Here is a 16,846-nt window from a genome sequence, read left to right on the forward strand (position 1 = left end):
AAACAACAAAAGAATGGGAGAGGACAAAGAGCTCTGGCTTCTGCAGAAATTGGAAGAGAAAGGGTTAGGCGAAACCAGTGTTGGGAAGGAAAGCCTGGACCTTTGAAGTTCCTTTATGCTGGTATTGGTGCCCCTGACTGTCCTGGCATCAGGGTCACACATGTGGATCCTTTCTATCTGTCTCTGGATCCAGAAGACAGCTGGCCTCTGGCATTTGGGAGGCAGGACAGTGCAGCAAGCAGTCCTCTATCCATTCACACACTACTCCATGCAGTACAATTTGGCGCAGTCTTTCTGGAGGGCAATTTAGTCATATCTAACAGAAGACTTGCAATGTTTATATTTGTGTAAGAGTGAGGTTTAGGGTCACCTTTACATAACACTCAAACTCACAGGTTTAAACAAGTATCTCTCTTGTGTAAAATTCCAAGAGAATGTGGTCTAGAGCTGGTCCTTGCCTCAGTTCCAAGAAGGATACAAGTTCTTTCCAGCATAATCATGAACCAGCACGATTCAATCCATGTTCCAGGCAGCAGGATGGAGTGTGGCCAATGAAGGATGTGTCCAGTGAAGAAGAAAGGGGGAGTCACAGAACACCTATGCCAAGGAAGTGTCCTAAAAGCTGCAGAGGAGCTGTCCTGCTCACTCCTCATTTTTTTTTTAAATTTTAAGATTTTATTTATTTGACAGAGAGACACAGCGAGAGAATGAACACAAGCAGGGGGAGCAGGAGAAGGAGAATCAGGCTTCCCTCCGAGCAGGGAGTCCAATGTGGGGCTCAAACCCAGGACCCTGGGATCATGACCAAAGCCAAAAGCAGACGCTTAACAACTTCGCCACCCAGACGCCCCTTGCTCACACCTCATTGAGGAGCTGTCAAGCACATGGCCATGGCCAGCTGCAAGGGACACTGGGAAAAACAATGGATTCAGGATGACTAAATATTTGGCTAAAAATTTTGGCTGAAGAATGAAAGAATATTGGAGAACAATTAACACTGTTTTGTGCCTTGTTTATTTCATGGACTAATAGATCTTGGAGGTGATTCTGTATCAGATCTGTATTAGAGCGCTTCCTTATTTTTACGTATTTTCTCTTTAAAGGCTCAATAACACTTCATTATTTGGAAGTATCAGGAAGTATTTAGCTGATCTCCTGTGCACAGGTAGTTAGATGTCAAACTTACATTATTACAGATATTGTTAAAGCAAGTAACCTTGAGCATAGGTAGTGTTGCATATATGCGAGTGTATCTGTAAGATAAATTCCCAGATGTAGAGTTGTTGGGATTTTATAATTTTGGTAGATTGTTGCCAAATTGTCCTCCCTAGGGTTGTAACCATGAGAGTCCTATTATCAACAATAATCCTTTCCAACACAGCATTTTCTCACATTTTTTGATCTTTGCCTATCTGATAGTTAATGAGCAATTTTAAAATTTAAAAGCAGTGTTACAATTAATTTTTTTCATATATTTTATACTTTTGTCTGCTTGTCTCTAAAAGATAAGATCTTAGAGTGGAATTACTGAATCCAATGTTATGCAAATTTTAAACTCTTGATCTTTGTGGCCAAATTTATTATGGAAGCTGTGCTAATTTTGTCATTCGCCACCTACGATGCTTGAAAAGAGATCCCTTAAACAGAGTGTACAGAGAGAAAGTGCAGCAGCCAGGAAGATAGTTTTTAGAATCCAGCATACTAGAGTTTGAATTGGATTCCTTTAGAATCCTCTGAAGAGGATTAAATTATGATTATTTAACGAAGTATAGCTGATACCCAGTATTATACTTGTTTCAGGTATACAACCCAGTGATTTGACATTTGTAGACATTGGTTGAACACAAACATAAACACTGTTTCCCCTTTGGTGAGTGGCTGCTGAAATTTCCTTTTTTTTTTTTTTTTTAAGCTTTGCTGGGTTGCTTGGAATTGGCCTCACATATGCATGGGTGGAGGGGGTCAGCCAGAGATTCTGGTGAGAGTTTTATGCCCCCAGAACTTGGAGCTTTCCCCAGGCGAGAGTTTATGTCACCAGAATTTGGAGCTTTCCCCATTACATCTTCCCTTTCTTGGGTATGTCTTCTCAACTTCCAGCTGCTCTGGTTGCCTTGTACTCTGTCCTTCTGTTCTTTGAATCAGCTCAACTGCACAGACTGTCCTTTGGCAAATGCCATAAGAAACAAGGAAGTCACGTATTAAGTTAGTAAATTCTTCCTCAAGTGTGAGACCCTCACTGTCTGCAGAATTTACCTTCTTTGGGGTTTTTTTTTTTTTCGTGCCTTTGGGCAGGTTTTTTGGGGTCAAGTGTTGTTAGCTACAGGGGCATCTGGGTGACTCAGTTAGTTAAGCATCTGCCTTCAGCTCAGGTCATCATCTCAGGACCCTGGAATCGAGCCCCACATCATGCTCCCTCCTCAGCGGGGTGTCTGCTTCTCCCTCTGCCCGTTCCCCATTTGTGCTTGCACTCTCCTTCTCTCTCTGAAATAAATAAAATCTTAAAAAAAAAAACCTTTTAGCAAAGGACATTGAGTCACTCAGTAGTGACTTTGGGCAAGTCATTTGAGAGCTTCAGCATTCTCACGTGTAATGTGAGCCCTGCCTACCTCACAGGGCTGTTGTGAAAGTGCTTAGGAGACAAGAGAACAATCTGGACGTGCAGAATAATACTGTGCTGACTCTCACCCTAGATGCAATGTTGAGTGGGTCAGAGGCTCCCTGGTTGCACCTGAGGGCTGTTACCCTGGAGCCCATTTTATTTTCTTATAATTTCTTTCTTTTTTCCTTCTTTCTTTCCTTCCTTCTTCTCTCTCTTTCTTTTTATTTATTTATTCATCTACTTGAAGTATAATTGACATACAATATCCCATTAGTTTCAGGTGTACATCATATTGATTCAATATTTTTTAGACATGATGAAGTGATCCCCACTGTAAGCCTAGTTACCATATGTCTCCATGCAAAGTTACTACAATATTATTGACTATATGAGCCTAATTGTCTATATTTAAATACGTTTCCAGATAAAGCTGTCTATTGGGAAAACAGTGGGGATTCCAAGTCAGCTGGAAACATCAAAAGTAAGAGACAATATATAGGTAGGACAAAGTATATCAAATAGCACAAATGATTTCATTTTACAAGGTTTATTTTGTCCTCTCAAACGCATTAGCTAGTATGATATTGTGGGAGAAATTACTTGAGATACCTGGGAATTTGGGAACATGGAAAATTATCTACTTGGCTACTTCCACTCACCACCCACACACTATTATAACTCTAAGTGCTTCTTTCCTTCCTTCCTTCCTTCTTTTTCTTTCATTCTTTCTTTTATTTTTAAGATTTTATTTATTTATTTGGCAGACAGAGATCACAAGTAGGCAGAGAGGCAGGCAGAGAGAGGGGAAGCAGGCTCCCCGCTGAGCAGAGCGCCCGATGTGGGGCTCGATCCCAGGACCCTGGGATCATGACCTGAGCGAAGGCAGAGGATTTAACCCACTTAGCCACCCAGGTGCCCCCTTCTTTTTCTTTCTTTCATCTCTCTCTCTCTTCCTTCCTTCCTTTCTTTTGAAAGATTTGATTTATTTGACAGAGAGAGAGAGACTGAGAGAACACAAGCAAGGGGAAGGGCAGATGGAGAAGCAGACTCCCCGCTGAGTGGGGAGACTGATTTAGGGCTCAATCCCACAACTCCAGGATCAAGACCCAAGCCAAAGGCAGATGCTTAACCAACTGAGCCACCCAGGTGACCCGCGTGCTTCTTTCTTTTATTTATTTTTTTTTAGAAAGAGAGAGAGCGTGCATGTGATGGGGGTGGGTGGTGGGTGGAGGTGGGGGGAGGGACAGAGGGAGAGGGAGAGAGAGAAGAATCCTAAGCAGACTCCCTGCTAAGTGCCGAACCCAATGCCACGATCTCATGACCTGAGATCATGACTCGAGCTGAAATCAAGAGTTGGATGCTTAACCAACTGAGACGTACAGGGACGCCCAGAAAGTCTTCTTTCAGTCCAACAATTAGAATTCCAGCATTTATGTACTTTAACCCCTTATTCTATATTTGACATGCCCCCAATGACATGAAAGAATTGAAGTAGATTGTTCAAAGGTCACAAATCCAGGTCTCAAGGAGCTAGGAGATGAGACTTTACTCCTATCTGCTTGGAAGTCAGGCTCACTTGGAGCAGCGAGGATCAACCTGTTTTCACATTGATCAACAGACAAAAATAAAAATGTATGAAAATGAAATTAAAGTAGTTTTATTGAATCACATAGAAAAATAAAGATATATTCTTATCTCTTAGATTTTATTGTTGTTGTTGGAAGAATATCAAGGAGAAAACTGCCACAGCCTTTCATTGAGATAGGATGTTCATGTTAGATCTTGTATGCTAAGTAGCAATGCAAAAGTCTTTTTCTTGTTTCTCATCCTGAACTTTCAGTGGGCTGTATCTGGCAGATTGGCTGCTTGTGCCCAGAGGACTCAAGGTGCTTGCGTAATTTAGAGCAGTGGTTCTCAAGGCATGGTTCTTGAATTAGCAGCCCCAGCAGCAGCCAATAGCCATAGCAACAAGTGGGCCCCACCCCATGCCTACCTAGTCAGAAACTGGGGGTTAGGCCAGTAACTGTGTTTGTGTTTAATATTTTATCTATTTATTTATTTGACAGAGAGAGAGACACACACACAAAGCGAGAGAGGGAACATAAGCATGGGGAGTGAGAGAGAGAAAAGCAAGCTTCCCGCTGAGTAAGGAGCCCGATGCGGGGCTCAATCCCAGGACCCTGGGATCATGCTGAAGGCAGAAGACTTCTAGATGATTCTGATGCATGCTCAAGTTTGAGAATCAGTGCTTTTGAGATACTTAGAGCTAATTATTACAGTGCTGAGTCAAAACTGATTTCAAAACATGTATGTTACTTCCTGTAAGTCTGACCGAGAAGGTTTTATCCATGATTCCTCTTCTAGGTGAGCATAGGAACTGCTTTGTAATAAACCCAAAGTTCCCAGTCAGAAGTGTTGCAGATACTGGGCCTCAAAGAGGCTATGAGAATAGAACTGAAAATGGTCAAAGATAATTATGGATTTGCCAAACCTATGCATGAAATATAATGGGAAGATTGCTGAAAAAAGATGCTAGTATCCTTCAGAATGCGGAAAACATCTGGACTTGTAAGACAATAAAAGACTCCAGCAATGTGAAGGTTAACTTGCCAGGGGTACCTGGGTGGCTCAGTGGTTAAGCATCTGCCTTTGGCTCTGGACATGATCCTGGGGTCCTGGGATCAAACCCCGCATCAGGCTCCCTGCTCAGCGTGGCATCTGCTTCTCCCTCTCCCTCTGCCATTCCCCTGCTTCTGCTCTCTCTCCCTCTCTCTCTCAAATAAATAAATAAAATCTTAAAAAAAAAAAAATGCCAGAGGGGCGCCTGGGTGGCTCAGTGGGTTAAGGCCTCTGCCTTCAGCTCAGGTCATGAATCTAGGGCCCTGGAATCGAGCCCCACGTCAGGCTCTCTGCTCAGCAGGGGGGCCTGCTTCCTCATCTCTTTCTCTGCCTGCCTCTCTGCCTACTTGTGATCTCTGTCTGTCAAATAAATAAATAAAATCTTAAAAAAAAATGCCAGAAAAGAAGGCCCACCATTGCCCAAAGAAAGAGGACTTGTCGGAGGTATCCTCAGTAGAGAAGGTATACACAGGCTGCTAAACTGCTCCAGGTCACCTACTGCAATCCATCACCAACAAGAAGCCATAAGTGCTTTAGCTGGGTAAGTGGGAAAGTATGTAGGAACCCAGAACATCTAATAATACTTTGATTTAGACATGTGTTCTTTTAGTCTACGGCCATACCACCCTGAACGCGCCCGATCTCGTCTGATCTCGGAAGTTAAGCAGGGTCTGGTTAGTACTTGGATGGGAGATACGTGTATTTTTAGATTTATGTTTGTTTGCATATTATAGAAAACTCAGTGTAATGGTGGGCTAAACAAGATAATAATTGATTTATCGTTCATGTGATATAAAGGTAGGCTTGGTAGTCGAGTAATTGTGAGGCAGCTCTCCTGTTATCAGGAATCCAGATTCCTTTTGTCTCTTTGATCCACCATAGTAGTTCATGGCTTTCATTCTCAAGGTATTAATTCATGACTCAATATGATGGCTGGAGCTCCAGCCACCACATCTCTTCTAGGCTGTGGGAAGGAGGAGAGGCAGAAGGGGGAAGGGCACATGCCTCTGTTGAGTCATTTCCCTTTAGACAGCTTTCCTGGAAGTTGAATATAATATATTTCATTGGCTGGAAATTAATTATATCAGCCATTCCTAGTTGTAAAGAAGTCCTTAAAAATGTAGTCTTTTAGCTGGGTACTGGGATGCCTTATATAAAATCAAGTTCTGGGGCGCCTGGGTGACTTGGTGGGTTCAGAGTCTGCCTTAGCACAGGTCATGATCCCAGGGTCCTGGGATCCAGCCCCACAATGAGCCCACTGCGGTCTCCCTGCTCAGTGGGGGGGCCTGCTTCTCCCTCTGCCACTTCCTCTTTCTCTCTCTCTCTCTGTCAAATAAATAAATAAGATCTTTAAAAAAAATATCAGGCTGTCTTACTGATGGAAATAAGGGAGATTGAACAGCAGGTGGCAATGAGCAGTCTCTGCTGTGGATTCTGGAAAATAAATAGGAAAGTGATTGGAAAGATTATATATACATATATGTGTGTGTGTGTGTGTGTGTGTGTGTGTGTATACTCGCACACATATACATATACAATTTATAAATATATATTTGTATGTAAATATATATTTATAACAAAGAACTGATAAACAGGGCAAAATGAATGTTGACCCAGCTCCAAATGCCTAGAATAGGGATATTCTTAAGGGAGGATTTCAGTCTCCATCAAATGATAAGGTTTTCCCCCTAGCATTTAAACCTCTCCCGGAGACATGAATTAATCCCTTTAAGGTCACTGATGGAACTCTAAGTGCTTAGGTCTTGTATAATTTTGGGAAAAAAATGAGTTGGCATTAAAGACAGTTATCATGCCTTGCACATTATCCTAAGAAAAACAGTATTTACTCTTTGGGCTTCATGTAAATTGACATCTGTAATCTCCCTCATTATTATTGGTTCGCTCCTTTTTGCAAAGGGTATTATGCCATAGCATTGGCATTACAAGGTCTAAACAAAATTCTTTGAGTACTGTGAACTTTTGATACTTTTGTTTGTTCACTCAATAACCTTTTATTAGGTATATGTTAAGTTTTGGGCATTAGGATTTTATTCAAAACACAAAACACAGGGATCTTTCCCTGAAGGAGTTCACGTTATAGTGCATGTGAGGGATATGGGTGTTGAGAGAGACAGACCACAAACATGAAAACAAATGAACAAGATATTTCAAAAATGAAAAAGTCCTGTGAAGGCAGGAGGAGGACATGGAAGCATGTAATTGGGAGGGAAAGGCTATGTTAGAGGGGAAAGTTCTTCTTGACGAGCTAAGATATGAATGTGAGACAAAGCCATTGACAAATGCATAATTTACAATGAGCCCTTATTACATGGATACAAGCATCTAAAAATTTTTTTTTCTAAATGGAAATCCATTCTCTCTCCCACTACATAAATGATGAAGATGCAATTTTTATTTAAATCATGTATCAACAAAAAACCCTAGTCAGCTAAGGATAACAGGTTAAGGAATACTGAAGATAAGATTGTGAGCAATATTAGAATTATTTTGAAATCCAAACAGACCCCAGTAAGTGTGCCTTCAAAATTAAAAAAAAAAAAAAGAAAAGAAAGAAAGAAAAGTGAGGCACTCTCTCTTGCTTAATCCCTATGTTAGTTAATTTTGGGAAATTAAATATTTGAGTGATCTCACTTGACTGTTAAGTATACAACGTTATCAGCAAACTGGCAATGAATTCGGTTGCAAAAATGAATCCATTCTAATTGTTTTTGAAAAAAGCTATTTTATATTTGTGATTCATGATCTTGAAAAATCATATGTGTGCAGAGAAAGCTGGCATCTGCCAGGAGCAAAGCAAATTTGATTAGATATTCCAGTGGCTAGAATATACACATTTAGTGCTTATAATTAACTTCCTTAGAAATACGAATGTGTTTACCTAGTGACATGAATTTAAGACATACAGAGCTTCGGATTTGATCTCTGATATTAAAAAAAATTCCACTGGTGGTACTCCGTTGGTTAAGGGGCTGCCTTCAGCTTAGTGGCTCAGTTGGTTAAGGGGCTGCCTTCAGCTTAGGTTGTGATCCCAGGGTCCCACATCGGGCTCCTTGCTCAGGTGGGAGTCTGATTCTCCCTCTGACTGCCTCTCCCATTTCTTGTACTCTTTCTCTGACAAATAAATAAAATCTTAAATCAAAAAAATTTAAAAAAACCTCATCAGACTTTATCTATAGAATAGATTCCTGAAAAATTCCTGAAACATCATCTTGCCACTAATTAGAGCCAATTTCTTTTGTATCTCTTCAAAATTTGAGATGAAATTTGTAAGACAAAAACAAAGCATACAGGAGAGGGAGAAGCTGCCAATAAGATGGTTTCATGACAAAAAGATGTGATATTAACTTAGAAATCAATGAATTTAAAAAGTGGAATCATGTGTGAGTAATACAGAGTTGAATCTGGACCAGGCAGGAAATCTAGCCTCAGAAAATGAAGCATAAACAGAAAAAGAGGTGGAAGGGAGGAGGAACGGAAATTTTCGGGGGTATTGGAATTAAAAGAACTTTAGTTCCCTTCTAGCCCCATATACTTGATTCTAAGAGCGTCCAAAGAATGTGTAAACCGGTGAAAAAACGGCCTTATTGAGATATTATATAGATAACCATAAAATGCACCTATAAGCATACAATTCAATGATTTGTAGAAAATTCACAGAGTTTTGCAACCATCACAACAATCTAACATTTTTTCATGTTGTTTATGGGATAGAAACTGCTTTATTTTTCTTCTATAAAGTTACATAGTGATTTGTTAAAATCTTAAAGCAAGTTTCAAGGATGCAAAGGGGATTCATTGACAGTGTGTGTAATAGACCTGTGTAGGCGGTTGGTCTACTGAATCAAATAAGGAGAAAGAGAGGCAGAGTTGCTGGAAGCAGAGCAGAACAAGGGTTGCCAGCCACCCCTTATAGTCAGACTGCTGGAGTTCAGATTCAGGTATCCTTATTTACTTTAAGCTGTCTAACCTCAAATAAGTTACTTGAACTCTCTGAGCCCCAGTTTACTGATAATAGTAACTACTTCAGGGGTTTATGAAGGATAAATGAGATAATATGTATGTGGTGCTCAACATAGTCCTGACACATAGTAAGTACTCAATAAATCTTAGCTATGTTTATAATTACCACTGGATGGCCATTACGTAGATTTTCATGAGCCAGACACAAAAGACCACATGCTCTCTGATTCAATTTATGTGAAATTCTAGAAAAGGCAAAACGATGGTGATAGAAAGTAGATCAGCGTTTGACAGAGGCAAGGGACTGGTGGTAGGTAATTGATAGCAAAGGGGCACAGGGAACTTTTGAGGGTCCTCTATATTATGACTGGGATGGTGTTTTGTAAATATTTGTCATGGAATTACACACTTAGACTCGGTGAATTTTATTTGGGTAAAATAGAGCGGACAAAAAAATGCCTCAGCCCTAAAAAATAAAGCTCTTAATTTCCTAGTTGGATAGTGTGATTATTTCACATGTTAGAAGCAAGAATAAATTTCTGGGGGAACCTGAGCGGTTTAGTCAGATAAGCGGGGGACTCTTGATTACCGCTTAGGTCGACACCGAGCCCCGCCCCCATCCCTGCCGGTCCGTGGAGTCTGCTTAAGAGTGGGTCTCCCTCTCCCTCTGCTCCTCTCACTCTCTCTCAAAAACTTAAAAAAAATAAAAAAAAAAAAGAATAAATTTCTAAAGTCAGTCAACAAATACTTGTTGAGTACCTACTATGTGCAAGGCACTGTTCCAGGTGCTGGGGATAAAGCCTTAAAGAGGACAGCATCTCTCTACCTTCACAAAGCGTGCAGTTCAAACACGAATTAGGTACGTATGTTTGGGGTTACAAGAGAGGTTAGTATGGGATGCTATGGGGGGACACAACCATGACTGGGGAGTGGGGGAGGGGTAGAGGAGCTCCAAGTTGTATAAATATCTGTCCCGTGGATTTTTTTTTATTTTTCAAACATACACAGAAGCAAACACAGCGTATCTCTATCTGACATGGTGTTCGGGGACATGGCGTGACGGAGGCTTCTGGGTGACAGGTGATCCTGAGGGACCCAGGGCTGCCCTCTGGTCCCACGCTCTGTGCGAAGGGGTGTCCACCTGGAGAGGGAAGCGGACTGGCACTGGCCCAAGGACCAGGTAGGTGCTTCCACCCGCCTGTGGGGGAGCGTGGCCTGCCCTTGAGCTTGTCAACCCGGCGTTCTCTTGGCTGCAGGGTAGCACAAGCCTTCGGCACTGCGCACGAAACCAGTCCCCTCAAGTACTCTCTCAGAAGGGGGGCCAAACGACTTGAAGTCCCGGCCTGGGAGATGACTCCTTCCAGGAGATGACCCCGCCCACTGCTGACCCCGCCCACATGGGGGTCCGAGGCAGATGCCGGCTGGGGACTGAGACGCGTTGCGGGAACCTGGTTGGCTCTTCAGTTTGAGCCGCGTGGGAGGGCGGGGCGAGGCCGGCGGGGGGGTGGAGCTTGCGGCCAGGCGGGCAGCTACGCGCCCGCTGGGGAAATGGATGCTCTGCGGGTCCGCGGGCGCCGGGGGCGGGGAAAGCACTCGCTCTGCTGCGCGCTGGCCCCGCCCCGGCCCCGGCCGGAGCGCGGGGCCGCCTCCTTCCTCTCTCACTGGCGCTGGGCAGAGCCGGTAGCCGAGAAACGGAGCCGGTCCTGAGCTCCCTGTTTGGTTTTTGGGTGGCGGCAGTCTGAGGAGGAACATGGCGCTCGTAGGCAACGGAGCCGACCTGGAGGCGGACGAGGTACTGGCTGGTGGGGGTGCGGGCACTGTCTCTGGAGTCCCGGAGGGATGAGCGAGCCGATCAGGGACGGCCAAGGTCCCGCCCCCTTGGTCCCCAGTTCGGGACAGGCAGCCTCCCCTCGGAGGAAGGGGCAAGGGCAGGGGCTGCGGGTGGGGGCACCCGGCCCGGGAGGTCTGTCCCGACGCGAGCGTGAAGGGCGCTCGGAGCGGAGGCGCTGCGGAGGTTCGGGGCGCCGCCGCCGTGGGGTAGTGGCGATAGAAGACACCACGTCGGGGCTGCGGGTGGATGGGTGCGAGCGCGCGGGAGCGCGGGACGGAGCACTGCGCTGTTCTGAGCTTCTTCAGGAGAGCCGGGCTTTTTGAGGTCTGACCCTGAGGTCCCGACACTGGCCCTCTGCGGTGTGTCACTTCTATGGAAGTTTCCAGGTGGCTGAACCGAAGGGCTTACAGTTGGTGACAGGAGGGGGCTAGCCGGGGTGTCTGCACGAGCGGGCGGGGCAGGGGCTGCCCGAGCGGGCTGGAGAGCTGGGGGACTGGAGCAGCAGCCCGGGAATTGGTGCTTTCTCCTCCGTCCGCAGGGCACAGGCCTTTCTCACGCAGGTCCGCAGTGTCGGTGGTGGACGGAGGTGGGGGGAGGCGCTTGGAGAACCGACTCCGGCTTCCTGACTTCTCAACTGCATTTAAGTAATTAGTCACTTCCTCCAGCGGCCGGCGCGCGGGGTCTGAGCACCCTCGGGAGCGCGCGCTGGACCTGTTGATTTATTGACTGTTCCTTTCAGCACTTGGCAGCTCGGGAGAGACGCTCCCTCTTGCGCTGGAAGTTGAGGCCGGCCCCAGGAGCAGCCGCCGCAGCACCCACAGTTGCTGCTGCTGCCATTTTACCTGACTTGAATTTTACAAGTCGCTGCTGGAGGTGGTTTAGTTTCAAATGATGCAATAGTGGAAGATCTAGAGGAGGCGGGTTAAGATTTCTGTCCATCTCTTTAATGTTGGGAAACTCCTGACAACGAATACTGTCTTTTCAATGTAGCCCTTAAAATAAAAGCGAAACAGAAACCAAACGACAGCTCCTTTACTCGATTGACAGGCAAGAGGGCAAGTCAGGCCGTTTAAAACCTTACAGCCCGTCCCTTGCAATGAGGACCCCAACACCACAAACCAATGAACTTGAGCTTGCTAAGTTGCATCTTTTTATTGTTGAAACTTTTACACTACACGTGAAGGCAAATGATGAAATAGCGTATTTGTTGCTATTTTCATCCATGGCAACCATTCTTTATTTATAACTTTCGCCTGTCCTTTGGTATGGCCTGGAGGCTTCTCTTTTTCTTTCTTCCTGTCTTAGTTCTTTTCTATAATCGAGGTAGAAAAACTAATCGTGCTTTGACTGTACATACCCTCCTTTCCTCAAAAGTTTTTATGGCTGTCTGTTGTATATTAAATTAAGTATTTATATGTCAGGCATGCAAGGCTCTCTACGGTATGATTTCAGTTTGATGTTCCAGCCCGTGCCCAGCTGCTTCCCTGTGTACAATCAGTTAGTTTAATCAGTGTTATGCTGGTATTACAAAGGAGGAAACAAGACTGGCAGTACATAGTAAATGTGGATTAAAATTTTTGAATCCCTAGTCTGCTTGTCTAAAAAGATTTGGCACTCTTAGGGCTATATAATGTCAGGGCATTGTTGAGTGAGAAAGGGGTTGCTATGAATAATTAATGCTTGGACAATAGATGTAAACTGGGACTGTCCTAAGCATATTCAGACCTATGGCCACCCTAGCCATACCCACTGTCTGCAAGATGAGCTGAAGCATTGAGAGGCATTAGCTAGGGAGAAGGACTCTAGGTCTGTGGAGCAAGTTAGGTTTTAAACAGCAGAGAGCTTGGCACGCAGATTCTTGGTAAATATTCATTCGCTGAGTGAATGAATAGAAGCATAAGTGATGTTGCTTAATGACTTCTTAGTGTTTGCTATATCTTTCATTTATTAAATTCAGTAACTGTTAGGTTCCTGTTACATGTAAGGTACTGCATTGGTCCTAGGAGATGAGCAAAGTACAAACAGAATATTTTGTTCATGCCAAATTCTCTTTTGTCCCTCCATGGTATGCCATTTCTATTGGTAGAAATTTCACAAACATTTATTGAACATTTGCTCTGTGCTGAAACATTTGCTCTTTGTAGGTGTTTTAGAAAGAGAAGACATGGTTTTAGCTCTCTAGGATTCTCTGGCTAGGTAAGGAGATACGACACGTGTACAAGAACTCTAGAGGAGAGCCCAAGGCAGGGTAAGCAAGTACCATGTACTGCACTGTGGACTGGGTACTCTTGACTTATTTGTAGAAAGTCCGTAATCTTTCAGTGGGCTGAAGCACTGCACCTTGAGTGAACAAGACCCAGTTTGTCGGTTTCACTGGGCATGTGAGTCTAAAATGGCTTATTTCAGCTGGGGAACTTTATAAACACTTAGTATACACTTGATGGTCTTTGTGGCCTTATTTTATATGCTAGGGAAGTAGAAGTGACAAAGCAGTGTTAGCTGGAAAAGTAGTAGACTAGGGATTAAATGAACCAGGCGTTCTGTCACTAGTTTGTCTAGTAGCCATTTATTCATGGCGTGTGCAAACACCTGCCTGCAGGTAGAGCAGTGAACCTGACAGAGCAGGTCTCTGTCTATCACTAGTGATTTAATTGAGCAAGTCTCTCATTCTCTTAGGGTTCTCTTAAGTTTCCTCATCTGAAGAAGGAGAGGCTGGATGAGCCCTAAGTGCTCTTCCAGTTCTAGAAGTCTGTGCTTTTTGGGGGGGCTTCTTTTTGGGAGAAAAGCTAATTCTATGGCAGTTCCTTCTCTTCAGAGTTTCTAAGGACATGAGAGTCGTAGAGGAGCTGTCACAGTAGCTGGTAGAAGGGGTGCTTTCCTGGGTCAACTGGTGTTTGTTGTTGTTTTGTTTTTATTTTTTTCCTGTTTAGTTGCTAGGAGGATACATGTGGGAACATAGAAGGTAGGGCTTGCAACCTCAGGGGTGGCAAGGGAGTGAGGCAGAAACATCTTAGATACTGCAGTGATTTTGTAGCCCTTCAGAGCTTGGTCAACAATATCTTATTAACATTAAAATTTCTCTCATTGAGTTTTCTAGGGGATTATGTATGCACTGTTGACATCGGGTTCTTGGGAGATATGCACAATGTATGCAAGGTCAATACTATAGGTCTAGGGCAAATAGATGGCTAGGATTGAAGGACTTCCTATCAGTTACTGGATCTTGAAGTCCTCTCTTTCTTGGTGACCTCCTCATATGTGCAGGCTGCCCGTTGCCTGCCTTTTGGATGTTGCTTTTGTTTGGCCCTGAGTGTTTTTGTGTGTGACTTGGTATTTGAGAATTAAATAGGAATAGTTTATATTTTATTATTTAATCCTATTATTCAGTCCACGTACAGTTAAGTACGGAAAAGAGAAAATATCGATAGGATGTGAATATCTAGCAGCTATTTAAGTTAAAAATTGTGTTCTCATATGAAACAAAAGTTAAGTTCACTAAAATTAACTTTTTTAAAATTTTTATTTATTTATCTATGTAATTTCTACATCTCATGTGGGGCATGAACTCACAACCACCAGATCAAGAGTTGCATGCTCTCCCAACTGAGCTAGCCAGGCACCCCCAAAAATAACTTTTTAAAAAAATAAGAATTTTTTTGAACCCAGCGTGGGGAGCTGAGATCAAGAGTTGGATGCCTAATCGAATGAGCCACCTAGGCGTCTCTAAAATATAACTTTTAAGAAGATAATTTTTCAGTTGTTTTACCTTTGCTGGAAAAATAGCAGTGTTGAATGACTTTTAAAAATTTGGTTACAGGGGCGCCTGGGTGGCTCAGTGGGTTGAACCACTGCCTTCGGCTCAGGTAATGATCTCAGGGTCCTGGGATGGAGCCCCGCAAGGGGCTCTCTGCTCAGCGGGGAGCCTGCTTCCTCCTCTCTCTCTGCCTGCCTCTCTGCCTGCTTGTAATCTCTCTCTGTCAAATAAGTGAATAAAATCTTAAAAAAAAAAAAATTTGGTTACATTGTTGTTGTTATGTAGAAATGGGAAAGTTGCCTGTGTAATTTGATACATTACATTAAAAGCTACTCAGCAGATATAAAGTTAAATGGTAGTAGTTTAAAATTTTTTAATTTAACTTAAAATATTTATTGTTATTCCAAATCATTATTGAATAAAAAGAATAAACTTTAAGCTTACCCTTTTATTTATTTTTATTATTTATTATAAATAAAATATTATTTATTTTTATTATTTTTTTAAAAGATTTTATTTACTTGACACAGAGAGATCACAAGTAGGCAGAGAGGCAGGCAGAGAGAGAGGGGGAAGCAGGCTCCCCACTGAGCAGAGAGCCCGATGCGGGGCGCGATCCCAGGACACTGGGATCATGACCAGAGCCGAAGGCAGAGGCTTAACCCACTGAGCCACCCAGGAGCCCCTAAGCTTGCCCTTTTAATGTATAGAGCACATATATATCTCTCAGTGCTTTTAAAATTTCATGGTGGGTGTGGTTAGGGAAAAATGTCTAATAAGGCTCCTTAGAGGGCAATAATGAAAAAAGTTGAGAAACACTGAGTTGGAGAAAGAAATACCTCATGTGGCAGATGCTTTCATGGTCTGCCTTTTTGGCCCAGGGTTTAAAAATTTTTATAATTTTAATTTAATTTTTTTGGCTGTGGATTCTTCTTAGATCTATTTTTTTTTAAAAGATTTTATTTATTTATTTGATAGAGACAGCGAGAGAGGGAACATAAGCAGAGGAAGCGGGAGAGGAAGAAGCAGACTTTCTGCCTAGGAGGGAGCCCGATGCAGGGCTCGATTCCAGAATCCTGGCATCATGACCTGAGCTGGAGGCAGATGCTTAATGACTGAACCACGCAGGTGTCCCTAGATCTAATTTTTTCTTTAAAAGATTTTATTTATTTGAGAGAGAGAGAGTGCAAGTGTGTGCAAGCACACACAAGCAGGGACAGGGCAACAGGTGGCTGGGGGGTGGGGGGGGCAGAGGGAGAGCAAAAGGGACAAGCAGATGCCCTGCTGCCCTGCTGAGCATGGGAGCCCGACTTGGTCTCAATCCTAGGACCCTGAGATCATGACCTGAACTGAAATCAGGCACCCCCGATCTAATTCTAATTTAGAAAATTTATCCATTGGAATTTAAGATGAAGTTTAGATAAGATTGATTGCTGTAATTTATTTTTTAAAAATTTATTTATTTATTTATTTGACGAGAGAGAGTGCGAGAGAGCACGAGCAGGCAAGCAAGCACAAGCAGGCAGAGGGGCAGAGGGAGAGGGAGAAGCATGCTTTCTGGTGAGCAGGGAGCCAACTCGGGACTTGATACCAGGAGCCTGGGATCATGACCTGAGCTGAAGGCAGACGCTCAACTGACTGAGCCACCCAGGCGTCCTGATTGCTACCATTTTTTTAAGAATCAGATTTGTTCTTTCATTCCACCACAGTTCATTGAGCGCCTGACAGGTGCTAACAGTCCGTAGATGCTGGAAGTACACACTCAGTGCACACTAAGATAAGACAGCATAACTGCCCTTGAGGAACATACACTCTAGCAAAAGATCCAGTTATACAAGTAACTAGTTCTATCTTTGGGTCAAAGTAGGTTTTAGGTAGAAGGGCCGTGTAATTTATCATCCATAGCTGGCCCATATGAGAGTAAATGGATGCTTTCAGTAATTACCCTAGGACAACGGGTGCAACACAAAGATGTCACCCTAGTTTAGGGGCTGGCGGGGACTTTAAGGAAGAGGTGATATTTGAATGGTGAGCAGGCTTGTGCTGGACAGAGCACAGGCTT

At 43.5% G+C, this 16,846-nt stretch overlaps 1 protein-coding gene across 2 annotated transcripts in view; it reads left to right on the forward strand.

Annotated features, from left to right (window-relative positions):
- Nucleotides 1-10,843: 10,843 nt before the first annotated feature.
- The window catches only part of TTC39B (tetratricopeptide repeat domain 39B), a 124,013-nt gene continuing 118,010 nt past the window's right edge, over nt 10,844-16,846 (forward strand). Inside the window, exon 1 of one of the 2 annotated variants that reach the window (XM_032880565.1) lies at nt 10,844-10,991. In XM_032880565.1, the coding sequence (XP_032736456.1) occupies nt 10,950-10,991 (42 nt within the window). In that variant the 5' untranslated portion in view covers nt 10,844-10,949. The remainder of the gene's footprint in view (nt 10,992-16,846) is intronic. The other variant, XM_032880567.1, reaches the window with a different exon arrangement.

This window comes from Lontra canadensis, unplaced genomic scaffold, assembly GCF_010015895.1.
Source record: "Lontra canadensis isolate GAN:19392208 unplaced genomic scaffold, GSC_riverotter_1.0 scaffold70, whole genome shotgun sequence".
NCBI classification, from domain to species: domain Eukaryota; kingdom Metazoa; phylum Chordata; class Mammalia; order Carnivora; family Mustelidae; genus Lontra; species Lontra canadensis.